The sequence below is a fragment of the Acipenser ruthenus genome, chromosome 15 (assembly GCF_902713425.1).
Source record: "Acipenser ruthenus chromosome 15, fAciRut3.2 maternal haplotype, whole genome shotgun sequence".
Lineage (NCBI taxonomy): Eukaryota > Metazoa > Chordata > Actinopteri > Acipenseriformes > Acipenseridae > Acipenser > Acipenser ruthenus.
The window spans coordinates 420,266-445,795 of NC_081203.1; the positions used below are offsets into that span (position 1 = coordinate 420,266).

Consider the following 25,530-nt stretch of genomic DNA (forward strand, 5'->3'; position numbering starts at 1 on the left):
TCACTTCCAATGAGCTCTGTGCTTGACTTTCAAAGACTCCCTGCAACACCTGATGGCTAAATAAGGGTTTTGTTAACAAGTCTCTGAACGCTTCTGAAAAGCCTCCTCACCCTCTCCTCATCCTTCCAGGGCACGCCGCGCAGACGGGTGTAGAGCTCGAGGTGCTCCCGGGCAGTCAGGTCCTCAAACAGGGCGTCGAACTGCGGGCAGTACCCCAGACTCTGCTGCACTTTCAACAAGTCGCGCAGGATACTGGGGGAAGAGAGAAAGAGAAGGGGAAAGTCAGTCAGGGAGACTTTGTTTTTTGGCAACAAATACATTGTATACAAAGTCGAGGGCCTGATTGATTATTTTAGTCTTGATTCATTTAACAAACTAATTCCAAAAAGTACAATAAAATGACATTAAAATAGAGATTTATCAAATATACATCAACACTGCAGTACTTGTGAGTATGTCGACTGCGTTGTGGGCATGACATGTAAAAATTGCCCACAACACAACTTTGAGGACCACTGGCCTAGTCCGAATTTTTTCCCTCTGGATTCAATTCCATGGAGCACTCCCTCACCACCCTCACTCTGTAAATGCTGCCCCCCAGCATACCTCCTCCCACTGATGAAGGCTTCTCCCCCTGTGGTGCTCTCGTCGCCGGTCAGCATCTTGAAGGTGGTGGTCTTGCCAGCCCCGTTGACCCCCAGCAGACCGAAGCACTCCCCTGGCCGCACCCCCACACACAGCCGGTCCACCGCCAGGATGCGCCCCATCTTCCGGGACTTGTATACCTGCGAGGACACAGAGAACAAGAAAAACTAACAATACAGCATAAAAACACAAACCAAAAAACAACTGAGAACGCAACGATAATGGCAGTGGATATATCTCTTGAGTTTAGTGCACACGTTGAAAGAGGAATGGTATTAGATGTGGCACCTTGGTGAGGTTCTCGATCTTCAGCATGTCGTTGTCAGCGTCTCCCCGCAGCACTCTCCGCCTCTCACACGCCACGTCCACGTCGTCATCATCGATCGGCTTACTAGACACCGGAAGCCGCCTGCAAGAGGGAGAGAGAGAACGGGGGGGGGGGTCACAGGAGAGGGAGAGAGAGCAGGGGGGGTCATATATGCACACACACAGGGAGAAGAGTATGTAACTTAAAAATAATGTATTCATATGTTGCAAGTAGTAGCTACTGCAGTACTGCAGGTCAGGTTAGGCTGAGAAAACAAAACCAGATTTACGCAGAGACAGCCATCTCTGTATATTGACTAATAGATAATGCCATGCGATGGTCTTGGCAGGTGGAAGGTGACGTACTGTGGCTTCCTCAGGAAGTTGTACTGGCACATGATGGTGATGAAGAATCCGACAAAGCCCTCGATCGTCATGGCGACCAGACCCCGTGTCACGATGTCCCACTCGAAGGGTGACTTCATCTTGTCAAACTGGCCTGGGGGAGAGGAGGGGTGGAACAATTACAGGAAAATAATCTGAAACACAACCATCATTTCAGTTGCTGTCCCTCATCTTCATGGCATGCCAGCTCATTGCTTCTTGTCCTGGGCTAATTGGAGGCGGGTACTGTATTGTAACTGAACCACAGTGAAGCCACAGTGGTCTTCCAGCAGCTTCTCTTTATCAAAGATGATGTGTCACTAAATGGTTTCCCCTGCTATACCTGTACAGCCAGAGCACGTTCACTTGCAGCAGTACCTCATTAATCTGTTAGGTGCAGACCACATGCATCAGCCCCAGACCAATGTACTACTCTGAATGAGGCAAGATACTGTAAGAAGATGCAATAAAGATCTCCCTAAAAGATACGGTACCTGTAATACCAAGTGAACACACGCAACTTCAAAACGCTCAGTCAGAATTCGATGGTAAAACTGTAAGAAACCAAGCAGCTAAGTGAGTGAGATGCTTGTTAGCACGCACCGATCTTGGCGTAGTACTCGTTGATGTACTCGTTGTAAGCCATTTCCATCAGCCCGTGACCCAGGTTGTAGTTGGGGAAGATCAGGAAACACGACTTGAGATAGCTGTTCACTAGCTTCAGATCCTGCAGAGAGAGTGACAGGGAGAGAGACAGACAGATCAGCATTATTGCAGTATTCTTGGCATTTAGTCAGACAGGAAGACAGATGGACAACGACCTTGTCATGGTCGAAGAGCAACACAGGGAGATAGACAGATGGACAAATCGTTACCTTGTTGTGCTCAAACACACAGAGAGAGAGAGAGAGAGAGAGAGAGACAGCACTACCTTGTCGTGCTCGAAGAGCTGCAGCAGGAAGGTTGCGACGGTGGCGGTGATGCCGATGAAGAGGTTGATAACGATGAGGAAAACGTAGGCTGTGCTGGGCACCTCGAACCAGAACGAGGCGGGGTACATGATGGGCGTGATTGACCACCTGGAGGGGGGGGGGGGGGGGGGTGCGTATACTGTTATGAGAAATCTACCCAATAAGGTTTTGAAACGCATTGCATAGTTTACTGGTCTGCAGTTTTGAGTGGGGTTCTCTTGTAGTTCTAGAGCACTCTGCAGTTTCGAGTTCTCTTTCATGCACTACAGCTGTACTCTTTGTTACAAACAGGACAGAGGAGCACCATGACAGCAGATGAGGTGTGAGCTAGACTGGCCCTGCACTCACCCGTAGAGCAGGAAGAGCGAGAGGACCGCTGGGAAGTTGGTGGGGGAAGTGTAGGCGGGCAGGTCGAACACAAAGAGGATCAGCACACAGCAGGTGGCTGGGACCAGGTAGTTCAGCTGGGAGAGCAGAGAAGAGATTCAGCAGCACATTCACACACTGGGACAAGTTGGATCATAATGCTAATGCACACCGCATGTATAATTGTACCATGTTAAATGTGAAGTTTCTTTCTGGGCAAGGCAACTTCTCGAAACGCTGTAGAGTTGACACAAACCGTCTACAAATTTTATACAATTTTTGACAAAAATAATGTCTACAAATTTTATACAATATAATAATATAACTGATTTATTCCTCTACTTTGTGCACACTCAATTATCAATTTCCTTTTTAAAGATTTGATTTAAAACTACAGTGGAAACGTTAAGAGGAACGGGAGCAGTGTAGTAAATTCATACTGTTGGTGGACTGCTATCCTGCAGCTGAACTCCCATTCCACTACAGCTGATTCGTTCCAGGTTTTACAGTGAGCTCAGTCTGACACAACCATGACTCAATCCTCCTTAATGACACACCCTGCGCAGGTCTCAGGTGTGTCTGTAACACCCAGTGTATTTATTGGAATGCCTCCCCAGACGCAGGGTTTAGCGTGGCTGCGCTCACCATGTCCCACACGTAGTTGGCCAGCCAGTAGATGACGGGGTCACAGCCGCTCACGAACTGCAGGTGCTTGGCTTTGGTGGACTTCTCTGCCACCAGGAAGACCACGAAGCTGGCCGGGACGAAGGACATGGCCACAATGATGAAGATAGCGATGACCACGTCTGTGCCCTGCAGCCTGGCCCACAAAACAAACAAACAAAACAGTTTATGTGACATGGCAAAGCACCACAGCGTCTGACTTGCAATCAGGTGGGCCATTATATTTCATTGCACCTTGTGTGAAGACAGCAGTGAGTTATTTTGAATTTTTGGGGCTGTTCTTAAAAGACTGAATTATAAGAACACAACTTTGTAAACTGAAAACACAAAGGATGCCAGATGTGTGCGTATTCAGGAGCAGGAGACTTGAAGTCTTTTCCAATTCTTCAATAAAGACAGACATTCCAAACGTGTCGACTAGGAGTCTTGCAAAAGTCATTTTGTCATTGAATTATATTTCTAAATTAGACCAAGATGAGGGCCTAGCAATGTTACTGATATCCTGGGCCCCCCCTCACACTGCCCAGCCGTGTCTGACAGGGTTCTTACAGGTAGTCGAGGGACAGGCTGGCGCTGGTCCGGTTCATCGGGTGGTTGGTCACGGTGATGCCTGCCGAAACAAAAACAAGGGGGTCAGTTTCATTAATATAGTGACTTGCGAGTAGAAGCATCACAAAGCATCCGATTAGTTAATTTGTTTATTGAACACTTCTCAAATTGGGGCGACCTCGTGAGAAGCAGCAGCATGTTATTTTTCATGAGGATCCCAGGAGACAACAAGCACACCCACACAGGCCCTGCTGTTGCATCAAGCATGTCAGCAACGTGATCTTACAACACACTGCAAATGCGACCCCCCCCTCCTTTCCCACTGAGAGACAGCCTACCACACCACACCACACACACACACACACTTCCAATCTCATGGGGGAATGACGTAAAAACAATGAGAGAAACGCCAAGCAAACAACAAGCTAGCATCAGAGCTCCAGGGAGAACAATGTAAAGTTGTGGGGTTGTGAATCGACCACCTTGTGGTCTACTGTAGCATTTTAGGACAACCCATTCAGAATGTCCATGAGGTTAGCGTTACCAAACCTGCTACACATGCTTTCTTGCTTTCTTGAATGGAAGGCTCAGGGTTGAGCATTGTTAGCGCTGGGCTGTGGGCTTTAACCATTTAGTACTGGGCTGCGTGTTGAACAGGGCTACTGCTGGGCTGCGTGTTGAACAGGGTTACTGCTGGGCTCTGTGTTGAACAGGGTTACTGCTGGGCTCTGTGTTGAACAGGGTTACTGCTGGGCTGCGTGTTGAACAGGGCGAGTGTTGATTACCGTAGGCGGCCGGGTTCCCCTTGCTCTTGGGCAGGTTGGCTCGCAGGATGGCGTTGTTCAGAGCGTTCAGGTATGTGGGCATGCTGTGATACCCTTTGTTGTTATAGAACACCTGAAACGAGAAGGCACAGAGTCATTCCCAGACAAACACACAAATACACACACTTCTCCATCTACAAGATGAGAGGCTGACGAGGTAATACATACACATTTTTATCATGCCACAGAGTAGACTACAATAGTATTTAAGGACAGTAACCCCCCCCCTTGATCTCTCTTTCACCTGCGCAGCTCTCCGGACTGCGATCTTCCGCACCATTGGAGTCTGGACCCCAAACGATGCTGGGATGGATTTCTGGATGTTGCCGAAGGTCAGTGCACCGTACCTGCCAAGTAAAAAAAAAAAAACTTTCACTAACTTCTGTGCTAAAGTATGTTTTTTTTTTTTTTTTTTTTTTTTTTTTTTTTTAAATGGTAAAGAATGTTTTAACAGAACCGGCTTTGCATAAATTGACGCAGTCTAAATGTACAATAAGTGCCATTGAAAGGGAAGACAAATTGAAATGTGCTCTGTCACTAAAGGTGGTGTATTAAGTCACCTATGCAGGCGCAGGCGGTCGGAGGTGTAGAGCAGGTACTCTGAGAAGTTGCGCCCCGCGATGTCCACCAGGATGTCCCCGGTCACCACCTTCATCTGGGGGGGGTGTCCCCCGACCCCGCTGGGGCAGGAGAAGCCAGTGCCCTGCATTGAGCAGGTGCATCGTACAGGCTCGTGGATAGTGTGGGGCAGGGGCGGGGTGGAGGTCACCGCTTCTGAAACAAAACCACAAATACACACAGCAGCTGCTTCAGAGCGTGCCTCAGCGTAACCACACACAGCACCTCACAACACTCAATTATAAAAATCTGCAGTAATACTGCAAGAACAAGTGTGCTATTGTAGGTGAAGACATATTACTTTATTTTACTGTGCAATTGTCCGGATTGGTCCTGGGTTTTGTTGCTCAATACGTAGTTATCATTTGTCTTAAATTCGGCCTTTATTTGGCTTTTAAGCTTTTCTGGAAAATCCCAACGCAGATTGCTGAACAGTGAGGCTAAAAACTAAAGTCAAGCAAACAGATGTTTTGGCTAGTGCCTTAATCAGTACAACAGTTGGTAGTTACGGATGATTTATACAGACAGACAGGTGGAGAGACGGGGTGCGCTACCCTTGACTGTGGTGGGGGTGGTGGTGAGGTTCCATGCCCGCAGCCCCTCCTCGAAGCTGGACTCTGGGTATTCGGAGGGCGCAGGGGAGGGTGGAAGGGGGACGAAGTTGGACAGGGGCACGCCCTGGGTGAAGGAGTCCAGGCACATGGAGTCGAAGTACTGGGCTGCCAGCATCTTGGACTCGTTGGAGTTGAGGTTGAGGGTCTGTGCCAGCTGGTCCAGCGTGCTGTTGAAGGGGGTCTTGAGGACGCAGGTGCTTCCCACCCCTGAGGGCAGGCGCAGTGTGTTGGCAATCTGCTGGGGGCTGGCATCGTGGGAAAGCCTACTCCTGGAGAACAATGAAGAAGAATAAGAAACATGAAGGAGGAAAGTAAACTCACCCAGAACTATTAAAACAGTCAAACAAAACTTCATAAATTGAATGACAAACTTGGAAAAAAAGCCTGTTTCTTTTGGTATTTACGAATAAAGGAAAATAAGCTTACAAATTAATTCAAGACACTTTACGCTACTTTCTTGGATCACTGAAAGGAAATAAATACTTCACCAGGTTTAACAGGAGTAATGAAATGAGGAACTGCTTTAGGACCTTGATGGAGGCTTGATTGGAACAATGGAATGGAACTGCCCATATTGCCTGCAATTTTTAATTGTTTAATTGAGAGCCATCCCTAGCCCTGTACATGCTAGGAGTTAATTACAAAATGCTGCCAGATGCAGCAAGTATTTAAAAGATACCGAGATAGCTGATCCAGTAGCCCTCTCACCTGTACTCGACACGGTCCTCATTGGCGTAGGGGATGAAGTTGCCTTTGGGCTGGGTGTAGTTGTGGTACTGTGAGGGAGACAGGATCAGAGGGGGCAGGTCACCTGGACAACAAGAGCAAAAACAGCAATCAAAATTCCACTCAAACATCTGCCACAGGATAAAACCGGAAAACAGATTGATACTGTTTTTATGCTAACTGATATAAAAATTGCTAGCTTTCAAGATCTGAAAAGTCAGGAGCGAGAAATACCATGTTTTATTTTGAGGGGATTATAAGACGATAATGCAGCACTGATGAGTACACTGGTTTTGCAGTGTGAGGGGGACTGTCCTATCGCAGGTGCCTCTTACCTATCTCTGGCACGGAGAGCGCCACAGTCATGGCGACGCACACGAAAAAGGCCGGCAGCAGGATCTGGGAGAACAGTCCCTTGGTGTTGCGCTTGGCGCAGTGGAAGCGCTTGACGATGAGCCCGTGGAACTGACGCAGCTTCAACCAGGACCCCTCCAGCTTGAAACTGCCCTGGCCCTCCAGCACTGGCACCTCTGGATCCGACTCGGGCTCCGCTAGAGGGGTGGACGAATGATTAGTCAAAACGAGTTAACTGTAATGAGACTAAAGAGACACCCAAGAGACTGGATCGCCAGCTCACCGCGCAAGCTGACGTTGTCTGGGTCATCGTTGGCGTCGAAGAGCGGACAGTAATCCCCGTAGAACTCGGAGTAGAGCCCGCCCTCATCCCCGCGCACAGACCCGGCTGAGGAGGAGACGGAGCGCAGCGAGCCCTGGGAGTGACTGAGCTGCGAACACTTCACCAGGTTACTGAGCTCCACCTCCGGCTTCTCAGCACCCTCCGCTGGCGGATCTGCACACTGCATGGCAGCTTTCCCTTCGCGAGGAGACTCCTTCAGGTCTGAGACACAGGGAGAGAGGGCAGGGCGTCAGGGAGGAGAAGAAACACCACACTGGGTATACCTTACATTGTGATACAATCAAAGCACAGTAGAGCATAAGCAAGCACTGTAAAGGTGGTAAAACTATGGGAAATGCATAGCATAACTATAGTGGAAAACATGGGTGGGGGTGGGGACTGCAAAATTGCTGTGTCCAGTTCCAGATCCATACATTGCAAGTGAACCCAACATTAAACCTTTGTATAATACAAGGTAATGCTTTACGCTGTGTGTCTCCAACTACACTGTAATATCACAGTAATTACACCTATGAACATTCTTGATTACAGTGTGAGAAATGTTCCCTCAGCTCTCTTCCCCTCCTCTCACCGGCGTCGCTGTTCTCCAGGGACTGGTCCTCCTCGGACACTTTGAGGAAGACCTCCTCCAGCGTGGTGTCCCTCAGCCCGAAGCTGGTGAGGGCCAGGCTGTTCAGGTTCTGCTCCAGGGCCTGGGGGAGGAGAACAGGACAACATCCGTCAGTATCTGACCCATGTTTTTTTTTTTTTTACAAAGTTGGCCCGTTTGCACTCCAGAATGGTCATGCAGAGTCATGTAGCACATATCTGCACTATGGGAATGTTTTCTCTGGTGCATATCCTGTCACTTATCACAGCCCTTTATAACCAGCTGAAGTTGGACCACTAATGGGATTCAAATCGGATTCAATCTACTGCCTGTTCAAGGAATTGATTCACAAAGTGGATTACTTATCCTGCATGTAAATCACTTTGGAGCTAGAATTGGGACCTTCGAACCCCATTGAGTTTGTCATGTAAACCCTTCACCTCTTTTTCAGGTTAAAAACAATCAAATTACAAAAGGATGGGCCTGTCTGCATGTACATATAGTAACATGCCTCTATCCTTGCCTGTCTGTCTGTGAAGGGAGTTACCTGGAAAAGCCTCTCAAAGCAGCCCTTCTTGGCAGCCTCTGAGGGCAGCACGTAGGACAGCTCACTGTTGGAGTCGGAGACGAGCAGACATGAAGCCACGTACTTCTTAATGAACTGGGTGACCCGGACCTCCGAGCATGGGCTGAGAGAGGAGGAGGAAGAGGGAGGCTGGGTGCAGAGAGGCTGGCCTAGAGCTGCGCATAGAGAGTGGAGCGGGAGAGAGAATGATAAATCAACAGAGCGCTGAATCACAAGTCTTAATGAAACAGCACAGACGCAGGAGGATTTGCAAGGTGCGACTATTGCTTCTGTTTGGTTCGGGGCAGAAAACTACAAACCAAAGGGATGGAGGTTAAAAGGTTAAATGACACTTTATTTGCATTAGTACTGCTGTGTGCCTTTTAGGAGCAGCAGGCTCTGCTTCACAGAAACCTCAATGCAACGCGATGATCCTTGATCAGCCTGCAGCTTAGAGAGTGACGATTCTGTTCCGCTGCTCCATATCAGGAGCTCACAGACTGTAGGAACCCAAGACCAAGGACACTTCCTGAAGAGCTACAGAGCACAGGCACGAAACACGCACTGCAGAGCCGCGGGAACGATGGCAAGCAGCCAGCTCTCAGCCCTGCTGTGAACAGACGAGATGCACAGTATCGAAACAGCATACTGCCAGACCGTACCCACCACTGCAGCATTCACATGGAATGAAACTGGCTTTCTCTACCATGCTGAATGGTAGTGGAGTAGCTGATTCTCTAAAGCAGGGATCAATTGGCAATAGATTAAATATTATGCACTTAAAGCTGTATCCAACTGTAACAGCAACAGCAGGAGGGACTCTCTCTGTACAGACCTGCCCAAAGGAAAGGTGACTGGGAGGCTGACCTGGGTTGCTGGAGTCGCACTGCTTCTTGACTACGGTCAGCTTGTAGCCGTCTCCGTAGGTGCTCTTGAGGAAGAGAGGGGAGCCGCAGCACTTGAGCTTCCCGTGAGAGATGATGGCGATGCGGTCACCCAGCAAGTCCGCCTCATCCATGTGGTGAGTGGAGAGCAGGATGGTGCGCCCTGAGAGGGAGAGGGAGAAAGACAGAGAGGGGACAGGGAAAAAAGAGATGAATTTCAAACCAGAACCAAAACCAAATTGTTCTATATTATTTCAGATTTCTTCTCAAAGGCCCTGTATTTCAGTCTAAGGCGTTGTTTCCTCACCCATCCTGCTGGAGACACGCACCCACCCTCTCTCATTATGTCCCCTGTCCTCTCTTTAATCCGCTTTTGCTGGGACACCCTCCCCTCTCTCACCCTCTCTCCCCTGTCCTCACCCTGCTTGTATTTGAGTATAAGGTCCCAGATAGCTCGCCGTGCGTAGGGGTCGACCCCGGCTGTGGGCTCATCCAGGATGACGGCGCGGGAGCCACCCACGAAGGCGATGGCCACAGAGAGCTTCCTCTTCATCCCCCCTGACAGCGTCTGCACCAGGGAGTGCCGCTTGTTAGAGAGCTCCAGGTCCTCAATCATCCTGTAGGGAAGAGAGAGGGAGCAACTGTGAGACCTGCAGACACGGCAGGACACAGAGCACAGAGCATGCACGCTGCAGCCTGCAATCCCTGGCACTCTGCTCTTAGACCAAAAGCAGTTTCACATAAGGGCTACAAAAACATCCCTGTAGTATGTGGTTTCAGAATGTGGCATCACCTTTGAGCTAGAGGTCAGTATGCACCAAGGGTGTAGAGATTTACATGAATACCCTTTATAGGCTTATTATTCACTGTAATTGGTTGCACAATGGGGACAGAGGCCAAAACATCTGTGAGAGCAACAACTTTAGAAGGATGAATGGAGCACTGTGAGAGGTGTGTACTTGTTCATTTCCTTGCGGATCTCCTCCTCCGCCATGCCCTTGAGCTGCGAGTAGAACCAGAGGTGCTCCTCCACGCTCAGCCTGTCAAAGAGCACGTTGTGCTGTGGACACATGCCCAGGTTCTTGCGGATCTTGTCCATCTCCGTGCGGATGTCGTGCCCGTAGATAGTGGCCGAGCCAGAAGTAGGGGGGAACAGTCCGGTCAGGATGGACCTGAAGCGCCGAGAGACGAACCGTCAAAAAAGAGAATGAGAAGGAAGGACAGAACCACAACTGGGGACATTGAGGATGAGCAATAGAGGTAGAAATACATTTTTGCATACACATTATATATATATATATATATATATATATATATATATATATATATATATATATATATATATATATATAATTAGTTTTATAGTTATAGTGTAGGTTTACTTTTCTAAACTCCAGGAGGGGTCTGGCAGGCAGGTCAACACAATAAACAAAGTTGGGGCTAAAGTAAGTTGTCCTGCCTTTAAAGGTTTCTTTTAGAACACATTTCTCTATTTGAAATATAAGTTTGAACATTACAGGTCTATTACATGATCTATGGTCTATGTCCTCATCCGGTTTGTCTGCAAGGACTACAAACAACCCCCCGCCCCCCAGCGCACACACACACACACACACAGCCCCAGGTACCCCTGCAGACAAACTCACATGGTGGTGGTCTTGCCCGCCCCGTTGTGACCCAGGAAGGACACCACCTGGTTCTCGTGCAGGTTCAGGCTCAGCTTGTTGAGCGCCAGCTTCTTGCCCATCTTGTACACTTTGGTCAGCTTGTCGATGCACACGACCAGGGGCAGGTGACTGGGTTCCTCCTCAACCCCTCGGGTCTCCTCTGCAGCAGAGAGACACAGAGTGAGGGCCGTCCCCAGCACAGCATTTCACTGATTGAACATCCATAAGGTTATTTATTTATATTATTACAGCCCGTGACATGCAATCCTAAGATAACAATAAACCTTAGAGACGTTTTGACAGACAAGTCGTTATCAATGTCTTTGACAACAAAGGGATTGCTTTGTGTTTTCTTTGCCTTGTTATTTTACCACTTAAATACAAAAGTAGGTAAGGAGACCAAGCAACTGCAGAGGGAGGGAAAGGGAAAATTACCAGAGAAAACCAGTCAGGGGAACTTGACAATCCGGGTAAAAAAAAACTGGGTGCAGAGGCAGGAGGGAAACGTGTGTCAATCAACACTATATGTTAGTTATGTCATTGCTGTGGATGCTGTGATCACCTGTGCGCCGGTGCTCCATGGCGCAGGCCTGGTCCTCCTCCATCACACTTAACCTAGTGCCACGAGACCATGGCCACACCCACTCCCAGGTCTCCACACGCCCGCTGCCCAACCAGTAGGACTTCTGCAGGGGGAAGTACCAGGGCCGTGGCAGGCCGTACATGCCTGCAGGAGGAGAGGGATACAGCTTTCAGTACACACAGCTGTGAGTGCAGACAGGCACTGACCGCAAAGAAAAACGATAAATAGAAAAAGTCAAGCAGACAAGTGTTCCCACTGTAACACTCATACGCCCTCACCCTCAGTGACCAACCTGAGTGCTATAGAAGAAGTATCACAAAAGAAACACATCTTTATCTTCATGCTCTGTTATGACCCTGCGTGACTGAGCGCTGACCCACCTGGGTGGACGGCCTCGATGTACCAGGTGAGCACTCCATACACAGTGGCGTCGATGATCAGCATCATCATGGACAGCAGCAGATTGAAGTCGTCACCCTCCACTGGAGACTGGTGGATGGTGTGCCACTGGATGCCAACCCCGGCCACCTCGTACAGTGCAAAGTACTTGGAGCCCAGGCCGAAGGCGGTCGTGGACATGAGGGACTGCAGAGAGGGAGGGGGAGAGGGTTAACAAGGCATCTGGGACTGCAGGAGGAAGAGGATAGAGGGAGTGGGTTAATGAGACACCGAGACTGCAGGACAGAGATGTGTGAGAATCACACCAAGACCAAGATTGAAACGTCAACCTTGTACTGCATTTCTAGAAGGCGGTGAGACAGACAGACAGACAGACAGACAGACAGACAGAGACAGAGAGATGGACCGCTGCGTACCGCAATACACTTCTCGAAGGCGGTGATCTTGTCGTGGGCCACCTCCTCCCGGATCGCCACGTACATGTACGGCACGTAGCTCAGGAAGTAGATGATCCCGCCGCACGCAGACGCCAGCTTGGCCTTCGAGTAGAGAACAGAGACCAGGAAACTGTGCAGGGAGGGAGGGAGAAAATGAACAGAGAGGACCAATCAGTGGTTCGGGGGCTTGACAGTCTGATTTGCAGACTGCAATTCTATTGCTGTTGCTTGGTTCAGGATATACAACTGTATAAAAATAGTTGTTTGGAAGTCAAACAACAATTGATTTTAATCTGTAATTTCAAGGATCTGTCACAGTGAGTTTACCTGACATGTATTACAGATTCAGACTTCCTTCAACAGAATATATCCACAAAGAAAGGCAATATTACAGCCCGGTATCAGGACAGTCATGCAGAACTCGGATTTTACCAGAACATGATGGTTGCCACGGCGTAGATGCTGAGGAAGAGCCAGATGATGAAGGGGTCGCTGTGCATCAGCACCTTGCCGTATTTGAGGATGGCAGTGAGCGCGGTGACGGAGATGGAGAGCTGGACGAAGCCAGTGATGAACCAGGCCACCCAGTGCACAGCGTTGTTCAACCCCATCATCTTCATCACCTGCGGGAGTGAGAGGACACAGGCACGTCACGCAGCTGCAAAGAACACCACCCCGTGGGGGGGGGGGGGGGGGGGGGAGGGTTGCTCAGAGCCAGTGCAATGAGAACTTCATCACTGGAGCCACTGCAAATAAAGGCTTCTAAATCAGAAGTTGTGTAAAAAAAACACTATGGAAGTAACACAAATGGAAAAAGATTGAAGGTTTAATAGAAAAAAAAAAAACAGGAGGGGGTGGTGGTGAGAGAGCTGTGAGAGCCTGAGAGATTATTAAGATTCCAGGCACACAAGGCTAATGAGCTGAGTGTTAATGATGGGCTGCGAATGATTCACTGCCGGTGTTATTGTTACCATTATTATTTCAAACTCAGACAATGTCCATGCCGGCTGAGGGCCCTCCGTCCCTAACGACTCTCCCCACATCAATCCAATTACCATTCAATATGCTTTTCTTTTCTTTCAATTTGATGCCCTGCTCGTCAGCTGCACAGACCAAGCTCGACTGACAGGCTGGTTTCGGGAATCATGCCCCCCAAGCTGACAGCAGGGGGTGCTGTTCAGTACCAAAAAGCAGGAGTGAGATTGTGGAATTCAGAGCTCATAAAAGACATACAGCAATGACTTCAAAGACTTTGAATGCATCATCTTTATGAAACTATACAAGAAACTTGACACAGAACAGGTGGGTGTTGTGTGTGTTACCCTTGGATTGCAACCCCTTTGTGATTAGTACAGTGTTACTGTGGCACACAGCAAACAGCTGTGCTACTGTCCACAAAATCAATAGTCTAAAAACCATTTACCCTCAGAGTTTCTATAAATGTGATTTTTCCACTGTAACTGTCAATATTTGTATACTACGCTAACTATACTACACAGTATAGTTAGCGTAGTATATAGCATAGTATATAGATTCTAACACAAAAGACACTGACACATAAATGTACTATATTTCCTATGAATGAGTATTTAAAGTTATACTATATTATACTACGACTCTTCTTTTTCACTATACTTTTCATACTATTGAATGCTGTTCTCTGCTGTGCTATTCCATTCTTCCCCACATTCAGCTCTGACCTCTTTGAGGCGATGCTCCTTCTCAGCCACAATGTGCTGGATCATCATGGCCACGGAGTAGACCCAGGAGATCATCATGCACAGGGGCATCATGTGCTCGATCACAAAGAGGAAACTGCCAGGGAGAGAACGCAACACAACGGTTCATCACAGTGGCTCGTGAGCCAGAGAAAAAAGGACTGAACGGTATCAGGCAGGCAGGGATGGGGGGGGCTCTTACTCATCTCGGGTGTAGCAAGGGTAGGGGAACATCTGCACGTAGTTCCCCGGCTCCACCACGTCATGTCCCACGAAGGTGTTGATGATAGCTCGCTCCATCATGTCTGCCGACAAAGACACAGGAGACAGCAGCTCACAAACCCACAATACCAACACAAGCATGTTATCAGGCAGCATGTTCAATGAGTAAGTAAACCCGACATCATCATGACATGCGGACAGTTTACAAGAGTCCACATGTAAACATCCTGGTGATGGAAAGCGGATCCCACACTATTTTCCAGCTTACCTGCAGTGATACTTTGCACATCATCTAGTTTCAATGCGTTTAATTAGTGTTCACATCCTTTTGGGACACGCTACTTAATCATATTTTAATGTGCAGAGACAGCAGACTGCGCTGTACACTGTGATCTAATGAAAAAGGAAAGGCAAACTGCTCAGAGAGAGCGGAGACAGGAAGCGTCCGACCCCTACCTTGTATCCAGACGAAGCCGTACAGGAAGTAGAACCGTCCGCCTGTGTTGGGGCCCGGTCTCCAGTAGGCACGGCGGATCTCGTTGGTTTTCTCCGTGAAGCTTGAGTTCTGACGAATCTTGTACATGACGTGGGGAGGCAGGGAGCCGTCCGGATTAGTGTGGAAGATCACACCTGGGGTAGGAGGAAGGAATGACAAACTGACACTGTGTGGTGCATACAGACGTTATTGCCCACCGTGTATGGAGTATCGGTTGTCTACCTAATTAATTCTGTGGGAGCTGTTTATTATTGTAGATAATTTAGATTGCACAGTGAATGGTTTAAGGGCTAAAAGCTTCTGCCTGCAAGGATCTGCATAATTAGTATTTTAATTATTTGGATGTTATCGGAGATCCAAGTAAACCAAGGGCTTTTAAGATAATTTTGCATGAGCATGCACATGAACTTGCCTGCGTTAAGTGATTGTGATAAAACTGCAGAAGCAGAAACCTGTTCACTGATTGACCGCATCCTCTCCTCCCGAGCGGCATTGGAAAGGAGATCAATCTCCCTCCCTGTCTTTATCCTGCTTCATAAATAAACAAACTCTGACCCACAGAACATCTCAATGCAATAATGAAATCCTCCCGCCTACTCACTGGCAAAGACAGACACGTTGTCGTGGTAGGCCTGGTTCAGGGTGTAATTAACAATGCTGTCCTCATTGGGGAAGCCCTTGAAGACATCCACGCTCACCTGAGACACAGACAGAGACAGGATGAAGTTTACAGAGGCTTTGGTTTGTGTGTTTGAATGTCCAACTGTGTCCATCTCTCACCTTGGACATGAACTGGATCCAGCCGCAGGCCGCGTTGTCAATGGTGTCCAGCTGCTGCAGGAGGGTGCTGGAGTTGGGCATGGTGAAGTTGCTGTCAATCAGACTCCTGATGATGTCATTGTCCGAGGCATTCAGTAGCTCCGGGTGCTTGCGGAGGTCAGAGGTGAACTGGGGGGAAAATACAGCGAGAGCGGTTTTCAACTAAGGAGGTCTAACACCGGGTATTCATCTAAAGGCATGTAGGGACATGATGAGGGGCTGTATCATTGTAGAATACGGATAGTGGCTGACCATCTGAATTGAGAAGGAAATTAGCAGTCTGCGTCTTGGCTTAACATGCCCTTTCTTTTATGCTGTCACTGCTCTGATGTAACACTTTCTCTGATATTATAGAACACAAAGGCTCCTATCCACTCCTGCACCCTCACTCTCAGGCACTCTGCTCTTGCCTTTTCATCTCCGCTACAATATGCCTGCAATAGAATCTGCCCCACTCAAAGACACTCTGTTCTCTTAACACAAGGCTGCTGTTTGTCACAAAAGCTTCTCGGAGACTCTTCATTATAACACTCATGTCATTAGGAACCTTAAAAGCCTTAGTCTCCTGAGGATGAAGAGGGAAGAGGTGGGGGTCTAATGAGAAAACCGAGAATCACAATGACAGTGCGGCTGGATTCAAGTTCTGTAATTTTTTGGAACCTAGGAATAATCTGGCTAAGTTCTCTCTCTCCCTTCCACAATATATTCCTGCAGCTCAAAATTGCTTTTACTGACATGAAATCAGGATAAAGGATCAATTACTCAATTACAAAAGAACCTTTAGAACACATCCTCTCCTCTGCTGCCGCTTCACACATCCTAGTCTTCCCATCCTTCACGTTCCACCCATTGGCCCCCTCCCGCTTTTTCCCCCACCTGTTGTAGCCACAGTATCCTGTTCTGCAGTTTCCTTTCCTCCAGGAACGTCCTGATCTCGGCCGAGATGTTGAGCCACACCCTGGCATAGTGAGTCACGTTGCCCACAAATGCAAATGTCTCGTTAGCCTGTGAAGGAACGAGAAGTGACAGTAAATCACAGATGAACAGCGGCTAATTCACCGAACTGGCTCCGTGACCGTCTGTTTGTAAGGTAGACCCACGGCACGTCACAATTCAAGTTGTTTTTTTGACCACAGCGATCTACCTTCTTTGCAATTCCCTTCAACTGTGCTGACCAGGTTACCTCACTTTGAAACTATTTAATACAACCTTTTCTGTATATTTTGGCTTGGCTTTTTTGACATGACACCACACCCAACAGCTACTTCAATAAACTGCCCGCCTTGTTAAATTACATTTTTATGCAGAAGCAGAAGATCCCTCAGTCTAACCCAGCCCACACCCTTGTCTCCGGTCAATACTGCATGTGCTCAGTACTGCAGTCCAATCTCCCTGTCCTGGGACATCAGAGGGCTGATCTATCACTCTGATATGTTTAACGTACATCGACTACCTGCCAATACCTGTGCTGGCTGCCTGATGAATTCACACACAGCTCAATAACTAATTTAGCCACTGTGCACAAAAAGCTGTGCTGGGGGATGCAAGTACGCTTTGAAGAGGATGATCAATGGCTTTCAGACCTGAGAAGGCAACTGCATTAATTCCCAGTACTTTGTATCACCTGGATTAGTATGTGCCTTCATCTTTCTTTTCCCTGGCCAACCTTAAAATCATTAAATTGTGATTTTATTATTGTTGGGTAGAACATATAGTTGGCTTGTGACCCATTATCTTTTAGAACTAGAGTAGAGGTTGTTTCTCCTAATAAAGGAAGTCCACTGTTATTGTCCCTAATGAATAACATTTATCCTGCCCTGCAACAAAGGCGTTATAAAATAGTAGTTAGGTAGTTAAGGGTGGGGGGGGGGGGGGGGGGGACAGAAATCAGCAGTCCATTTAATACTTGCAGCACACCACTTAAACAACTCTTTTGAAACAGATTTCCCTTGTTTGTAATGACTTTTTGACCTCAAAAGACAACACTGTTTCCGCTGCTCCCTAGTTTCAAAGGATAACATTATTATTATTATTATTATTATTATTATTATTATTATTATTATTATTATTAATATTATTATTACTATGAAGACTTGCCTTCTGGATGACCTTGTCAGCCTCGGAGCCCACCGGGGAGTACAGGATCTTTGGGTTGGTGGTCATGAGATGGACGAGGAGACCCAGGTTCCGCTGCTCCTTGCTGGTGAAGCCCAGAGAGCTCATGTTGCCCTGCTTGAGTGCTTCAGGTTCGATGATCCTGCACAGCGAGTTCACGTTACACATCATGCAGCGTCACACAACATACATTACACATCACACAGGAACACTGTCCCCCCGAACAAGTTGTGTTGAAATTGCACCTTCAGGTTGTACGGTATATATCCCAGTTTTAGGGATGTGAATGTATTTAAAAAGACTAAAAAGCACATATGAAACAGGAGTAATTACGCCATTTAAAAAATAAAAAAGAATGAACAAAGTCACACCATATCATTACAGCACAGTGCACACACAACAGATGCATCTTCACAACCCCCACCTGTTGTTGCCACAGAGAATGGGCTGCAGGCCGGCCCACAGCTGAACGAAAGCTGAGAACTGGGAGGGGGGGGTTTCTTCCTCCTTGGCACTGCCTGGCCCCCCGTCGTTGCCCCCCTCGCTCGAGTTGCTCCAGCCTGTTGTCGCGGTGACCGTGGTGTTGGCGCTCCAGGCTGTGGTGTTGGCAGGGGGCGGGGCTTGCTTGCTGGCACACGCCCCCTTGGGCAGCAGCTTGGCGAGAGCGGAGAGGACGTCCACATCACGCAGGATCCTCTCCACCTCTGACAGGTCCTGCAGCAGGGCCCCCAGGTGGCGCTGGACCGCTGTGCTGTTCACCTCCTGCAGCTTCAGCTGAAACAAACACACACAAACAGCGTTATATACATACTCGCTTCACATTCACAATTTTTATCTCTAGAGGTGTTATAATGTTCTACGGACACAGGGTGACATTTATACGCAAGATGGTGGATGACTGCTCCACACGTGATTTATAATTCTCTATACAATCTGTAGAAGCTGTTTTCTAAATAGCTTCGGGGTAATTCCCAAGTAGGAAAAAAAAATCTATTAGAGGCAGTGCAGTGCTCCTGTCTTGTGAAGTGGGGATTCAACAGTCGCAGCTCATGTGAGCACAGAGACGCAGTGCTGCTTCTGCAGTATTCTGTTCTCCACGGCACCGCGTGGCCTCGTCCTAATGAAATCTCAGCACACTGCACAGCACCAGCATGCTGTGCCCAAAGCAAGGACAGGCAGGCCTGCCTAACCCACCCGCCCCTCAGCACACAAGCACTTCCACTGCTACAGAAAGCGAACAGAAGATTACCTACACAATCCCGAGAACATTTGTTTTAATGTTATTGTGCTGGTTTCCCAGACCCTGTTTATCTCAAGGTTAGTGCTAATCTAGGTTTGTGAAACAAGTGAATTATTGTTATTACTACTACTGAGAGTATTAGAAGTGAAACACGGCCTGGCTGTCTGTCTGTTCAGACCTCACCAGGAAGCCTGAGCGAGCTCTGAGATGAGCCGAGGTGTTACGCAGATCAGAGCTGTACAGTGTGGGTTTCCAGCTGCCCAGCGAGCCCACATTTAACATTTTACTATGCATTAGTTACATCACTTCAGCCTGGCGGTTATGGATTAGGGAGTTACTATGGTGATCTGGTATTTAAAGCTGTGCAGTAGCGAGCTGTTCCTTACTGCCTGCTTCATCCAGTCTGCAGGGTGCTTATCCTGCTGAGGGAATAACGCACCGCTTCAGCAGCAGAACCATGGAGAATCATTCACAACGAGACAGAGACTGTAACCCTTTCACATCCAGACCAGTGAAACAAGCCACCCTGCCATCTCTCCATCCATCAATCCTCTGCTTTACTTTGGACAGCAAAGAGCCCTGCTGACTGTGCTGCAGAATCGATCTGCATTCCTCGCTTGTCCTTCCCTCTCCCCTAATTTCCACTTTCCCCAGCCCTGGCGCTTAGTTTATTCGCTTTTTGCCCACCAGGGCCAGTACAGGTAGTGCTAGCACTTAAAAAAAGAGAGCTCTAAATACCCCAATTCCTACGCTGTCCTCCCTCCCCAGTCCCCAGCCACTGAGTTAACCTGTGAGGCAGGCACCTTGCTGATGACTCTCTGGGTGTCGATCTGCTCTCTCAGCTCCCTGGCCAGCTCGGAAAACCTCTGCACCCGTGGCCCCGCCCCTCCGCTGCAAACTGCGCTGCGATAGGCCTGGAGGCGTGCCTGTTGGCTCTCTGGGACCAGCAGGATTCGTCGCAGCTCGCTCTCCCCGCCCCCTCTTCCATCGTTGCCGCACGTCAGCAGTTCCAAGACGCCAGCGGTCAGCAGGATGTTCTAAGAACACGAAAAAGGAAAAATTATGAGAATTCGACACTAATAAGAAGAATACATCTATTAACATTATTACTATAATACAGCGTAAGGCTGTGCAGAAACTCCTTTAATATGTTTTTAGTTATTTGGTACTCGGTTGTATAGGTAAGAGTAAGGAATGTTTTAATAGGTTTCAATGAGTTTTCGTGCAGCCCTGGTGCAGTAAATATCGGTGTGTGTTTGCAGTACTGCTGTCACCCAGGATTCTGAGGCAGGTTAAGAAATTCAGTTTGCTTTCAGTGCATTGGGAAAGCTGGCCGTGGTCCAGTGGCTCTCCACAGACTGCATCCTTACTAACTGCCTGCGTGTTCATGGAGTATTCAAAATGATTAGTTCTGTTAGAATTCTTGGAACTGTGACATCATTGTGGTGACTCCGCAATGCATCTACAGGTGTAGAGCAGAAAGCAGCCATTTTGTCAGAGTGTTCACACACTTACTGATTCACAGCGAGTCTAGAACTCTTTCCTAGTGCAACACCACACAATGAATGATGTGCCCCTCACCTCCATCTCTTTCAAGCCCTGTGGATCGTAGCCCTGCCCGAACGCTGCAGCCCCTGACAGACCTAGAGCCTGGGTGAGGAGGCGAAGCAGAGCCTGCCTGTGAGCAATTTTCTCTGGGTCGCTCAGGGCCTTGTGGATCAGCCCCTCCTCCAGGTTCCTCCAGCCTCCAAGCAGGTGCTCCTAAAACGAGAACAGCACACCTTGAGAGGGCAGGGAAACAGCCAACACTGCCGTGAACTCATTCCTGCGAGCACAGAGCACCTTGAGAGGGCAGGAAAACAGCGAAGTGACAGCTGGAGAAAGAGAACCATCTTATACCAGAAGAGACAGAGGGGATGAAATTCAGATGAATACCTGGTTTTGCATACTAATGCTTTCTAGCGAGAAGCAGCTTGCAAGAATATCTAGAGTGTGAGCCCTTGAATTAAGTGTGTGACTTCAGGGGGCGTTTATTCCTCCTTTGGAATGACACTTTGCAGTAAATGGTGTTGTTATGAACTTCCCAGATGGGAGAGGGCCTTTTGCTGCTTCATTAAAGCCCTGCCGTTTCCTGAATCTTGCCTGCCTCCCCCTGGCACTCCCTCCACAGCCAGGAGACTCACCTGGTGAGTCAAAGCAGAGCTTTGTGTTCTGTGGGGAGCGCTCAAGGTTAAGCAGCAGTGAAGGCACTGCTTGTTCTGCAATGAAGACCTGCTGAAAACAGCTATGAGAGGGAGACGGCCTTCCTCACAACACGCAAGAAAACTGACCGTACACTCCCAGCTTGTTTTTTTTTGTTGCTATTTTAACTACTGAAAAGTTGCGCGTGAGTGATTAATTAAATTATTGACCAATTGATTATTGGACTTCTTCTCACCTCCAGCTGCAGCATCTTCTCTCCCGGTCCGTACCCTTCCCATGCCTCGCTGTCCAACACACTGTCCACACCACGTGAACTTGGGTACGAGCCGAAGAACAGCCGATACACCTGGCAGGGGAAACAACACAGGTGCAAGTAGGTTTAACCTCAATACACAGACATGCACTTTCCAAGTTAAGTCAGCAGCGGGAATGGAATCTGTTGGCAGTACTGAAATTCTCAGTCAGCTCCACAGTAGCAGCAGGGATTAGAGATGCCAGGCTGAGGCTCAGACTTAAGACATGCCCCTGTGCTTCTTAAATCTCCAAGATGGTTTCCAGCACAGCATGCAGAGACAGGCATCTTTAAAAACTTGCCAGCAAAAGCAAAGGTTTTAGGCTTCTTATCCCTTCATTTAGAAAGTGCTTAAACTCTGGTATGCTCTCTCTCTCTCAGTTGCACAATAATATTTGGCACAGGGCACATCTAATCTCTTGGAGAACTGAGACCCCGTCCCTGTCCTCTTCTCCACTCTCCTCTGGAGTAAACACTTTGAAATATTCATTTAGAGAAGAGCGCAGTGTTATTTTTAACTGCTGGAATCACTTCCTGCCTCTGCTGTTCTCCCTATACACTTCTTAACTGCAAAGTATTTTAATGGATGCAATTGAAAACATTATATTGTGATGTGCTGGCAGAAGTCGTTACCTCTTCTGATCTGGGCTTCCCAAGGATTAATCAGAATGAACAGAAGAACATAAGATTTCTGGTGTTAATAAATTCTGCTTTAACCCATGCGATTACAATCGTGAAGAGGCCTTTCCGTCCACCAGTGCTCGTCCGGTTCCTAGGAGCAGATTGCCAGGTTGGTGTGTGTCCTCATCAACAGCTTGGCTAGGAAACCCTTGGTAACCCATTCCATACCCTTACCATTCTCTGGTGTGAAGAAGTGTCTCCTACCCTCTGTCCTATGTATTTCCTTACTGTGTTTCCTCTGGCCCTGGTTTCTGTGCTGTGCTGGAGGTATTGGCTATAGGTTTAACTTGGTCAACTCCTTTGTAAGCGACTTACAGAGACTAGGGTGTGTGAACTATGCATCAGCTGTAGAGTCACTTACAACAATGTCTCACCCGAAAGACAGAGCACAAGGAGGTTAAGTGACTTGCTCAAGGTTACACAGTGAATGAGCCAGGATTTGAACCGTGGACCTCCTGGTTACAAGCCATTTTTCTTTAACCTCTGGACCACACAGCCTCCTATGGTATACAGTGTTACCCCACCTCTTTGAGATCAACGCTGGAGGAGAGCAGGAGTGTGGCCGTGTCATTAGGGAGAGAGAGGTTCCGGGAGAGGAACTGCTGAAACCCATCCCGGTCCTTCAGAACTGAACCCAGAGTGAAGCCTGCTGAGAGAGAGAGGGGGGAGATGGAAGAAGATAGGAGTAAGGGGAGAATTACAAACTGCCACAATTAATACACATTTTATGAATGTCAGTTTTACTTTTTTAATGGGCGCGAGATGATCCCTGGATTGTATTTCCTTAGGACTAACTTTGCATACTTTGAAATACTTAAAAAAAAAAAATTCTTGAACGCAAACTGCGTCCATCTCGCAGGCACTTTCCATCAGCTCGCAATTCCAGTTTTCAAGCATTAAGTGATGTACCGATCACCCTGCAGTTTTATTTCTTTATGTCCTCTAGGACCAAGACCAAGTTTGCTTTCTTGACAGCCCTGTGGTTGTATTCAAACCCGTCCCCAGAGAAGAAAGGACACCCAGGCCTCCATCCTGACCCCCCTCCACCCCACCCTGCAGCCAAGGACACTCACTGCAACGATGAATCAGAGACACTGAGCCAAGCCTATCTGCGTTGCTAAAAATTGGGTAGGGGGCTTCAACAGGTTAATTGCAAAGTAAACTACACCTGACCCAACAAAACAAAGACCACAGTTAGAATATAGGGTCAGCCGCACACAACTGCAATAAAAAATAAAAAACTTAGGCACCACTTAAGAACATAAGAAAAACGGACGGACAAGAGGAGGCCATTTGGCACATCGATGCTCGTCTTGTTCCAAGTAGCCGATTGATCTCAAAACTTTGTCAGGTCTTAAAGGATCCCAATGACCCAGCATCGACAACTTGGATTTAAAAAGGACAACTTGATACAGCTAGCACCTTTTTTCAACGTGGCTCATTTTTGTACTTCTAGTGAAGTACAGTTGCCAGCTACCGAGACAAACATGAGAACCATACAGCATTCAAGAGCTGTGTAGTGTCGACTCGTCCTGGAATCAGAAGTAAATGATGTTGCGAAGCGTGTGAAGTGAAACACTCAGCTTGTCAAGTATTCCTGACACAGGCAGCTCTCAGTCTCACACCACCATCCAGACGAGACAAGCAGCTCTAATATAGCATGAAGAAATCGGCACAACAACTTCAGAGACGGACCGAGCCACCAGCCTGGCTTCTCAGCTAGGGAATGAGGGATACAAGAGCTGGCTAGCTGGCGCCAGTAGAGGAATAATAGCCAAACAACTCATAGAACAACTAAAAGAAACTTAGTTCAATAAAAAACGAACGGAGGTGCATAAACCTGTATGGGCCAAGCTTTTTGACCCGTTGTCAGCAACAACAATAACACCTTCACGCACATGAATCCACCTTTTAACGGTTTTGTGTAGGTCCAAAAACATTTGGCAGCTTTATAATTGTTGTGTGTGTGTGTGTGTTTTAAAATCAGCGGTTGAAACTCTCAACACACCTGCACCTTTCAATATTTCTGCTGCGTTCACGATTCTCCCTCTCAGCCAGACCCTACAGAGGCACAGCTACTGTAAGCCAAGAAAGCATTTGCTCAGGAGTCTGTTGTTAACTTTTCAATATTTGATCTCAGTGTTTTGTCTAAGTGTGGAAATCAATACAACAGAACTCAGCCAGCCAGCCTGTATTTATTTATTTTTTTTAGACAATCTGCGTCATGCCTCAGTGAATCTACTTTAATAACTTTAAAAGCAAAGGGTCTACTCCTTTAGCCCTTTCACTCTGGATGATTTATTGACCCGATCATTAGCCTCACAGAAAAATTAAAACACAGCAAAGAGGTCGAACTAGAGCAGGAATCCCAGTTTGAAGGCAGTAGCATTACGATATGCAGCTGCATAGACACTAAAATAGATCCCTGTTCGCATTCCCTCTCTGTGTTGTGCAGTTTGCTACTTGCAGTTTCCAGCTCTGTCAAAGAAAGAATCGCAAACTACTCGGGTAGAGTTTGGAGATAACTGGAGTCAAAAAGAATATCACTTAAAACCCTGACATCCGACTGCTTGGGGTTTTTTTTGTGGTTGGGGAGAATGATCAAACTCAAAATTGCACAAAAAGTATTTTGGCAGGATTTTTCAACAGGAAAACTCTCTCAAAGGGGTTTCTTTATGAGCGAATCATGAAGCAACATGAGCAGCTACAAATACCAGATACCAGATACCAGCTGAGATACCAGAACTCGTATAATGAAGCCAAACAAATCGTTTCATCAGTTCAACAGTTCTGCTATTCAGAAAGTACAGATCTCCGATTCCAAAGGTGCTTGTCATATAAACAGGATATCAGATGAGGGCCAGCTGTTTCGGTTTCCGGGCCAGTCTGCCAAATCCGATTATATTATTAGATTTGTCAGATTTATCAGAGCAGAATGACCGTGATGGCGGTGACAGGACAGGACAGGATATGATACAAAGAATTCCCAGGAGGAGCGCCAGAGCTAATGCGATGCTCCTTTTGGAATCCCCACCCTGCACACCACACGACCGTGCCTTGATGGTAGTCTTAACATCAACAGAAAGGCACAAAACATCTTGGCTCCTCTACCGAATATACAGCAAAAACAAGAACAGCTGCTTATGTAATAATAACAGCTGACTGGTGTCAAAGTGGCTCTCCAGGAAGCTGGGATACAATTAAGTATTACCTGCAGGAGTGTGCAGAGAGATGTCT

The 25,530-nt window shown here is 47.7% G+C and overlaps 1 protein-coding gene across 5 annotated transcripts in view; it reads right to left on the reverse strand.

Moving 5' to 3' along the window:
• The window catches only part of LOC131697501 (ATP-binding cassette sub-family A member 2-like), a 47,435-nt gene that overhangs the window by 5,391 nt on the left and 16,514 nt on the right, over nt 1-25,530 (reverse strand). Inside the window, exons 5-42 of one of the 5 annotated variants that reach the window (XM_058986671.1) lie at nt 22,818-22,942; nt 21,556-21,666; nt 20,700-20,879; nt 19,907-20,155; nt 18,303-18,652; nt 17,861-18,020; nt 16,640-16,768; nt 15,725-15,892; nt 15,546-15,642; nt 14,905-15,078; nt 14,429-14,531; nt 14,209-14,323; nt 12,941-13,131; nt 12,488-12,638; nt 12,053-12,257; nt 11,652-11,816; nt 11,069-11,249; nt 10,382-10,594; nt 9,843-10,039; nt 9,406-9,585; nt 8,521-8,714; nt 7,956-8,076; nt 7,325-7,585; nt 7,023-7,238; nt 6,670-6,772; nt 5,902-6,230; nt 5,290-5,500; nt 4,974-5,076; nt 4,691-4,802; nt 3,906-3,966; nt 3,318-3,492; nt 2,655-2,770; nt 2,267-2,414; nt 1,939-2,062; nt 1,318-1,450; nt 934-1,054; nt 607-785; nt 111-252 (exon numbers count right to left, since the gene is read on the reverse strand). In XM_058986671.1, the coding sequence (XP_058842654.1) occupies nt 111-252; nt 607-785; nt 934-1,054; nt 1,318-1,450; nt 1,939-2,062; nt 2,267-2,414; nt 2,655-2,770; nt 3,318-3,492; nt 3,906-3,966; nt 4,691-4,802; nt 4,974-5,076; nt 5,290-5,500; nt 5,902-6,230; nt 6,670-6,772; nt 7,023-7,238; nt 7,325-7,585; nt 7,956-8,076; nt 8,521-8,714; nt 9,406-9,585; nt 9,843-10,039; nt 10,382-10,594; nt 11,069-11,249; nt 11,652-11,816; nt 12,053-12,257; nt 12,488-12,638; nt 12,941-13,131; nt 14,209-14,323; nt 14,429-14,531; nt 14,905-15,078; nt 15,546-15,642; nt 15,725-15,892; nt 16,640-16,768; nt 17,861-18,020; nt 18,303-18,652; nt 19,907-20,155; nt 20,700-20,879; nt 21,556-21,666; nt 22,818-22,942 (6,293 nt within the window). Of the gene's footprint in view, nt 1-110; nt 253-606; nt 786-933; nt 1,055-1,317; nt 1,451-1,938; nt 2,063-2,266; nt 2,415-2,654; nt 2,771-3,317; nt 3,493-3,905; nt 3,967-4,690; nt 4,803-4,973; nt 5,077-5,289; nt 5,504-5,901; nt 6,231-6,669; nt 6,773-7,022; nt 7,239-7,324; nt 7,586-7,955; nt 8,077-8,520; nt 8,715-9,405; nt 9,586-9,842; nt 10,040-10,381; nt 10,595-11,068; nt 11,250-11,651; nt 11,817-12,052; nt 12,258-12,487; nt 12,639-12,940; nt 13,132-14,208; nt 14,324-14,428; nt 14,532-14,904; nt 15,079-15,545; nt 15,643-15,724; nt 15,893-16,639; nt 16,769-17,860; nt 18,021-18,302; nt 18,653-19,906; nt 20,156-20,699; nt 20,880-21,555; nt 21,667-22,817; nt 22,943-25,530 lie in introns of all 5 variants that reach the window. The other 4 variants (XM_058986670.1, XM_058986669.1, XM_058986673.1 and 1 more) reach the window with 4 other exon arrangements.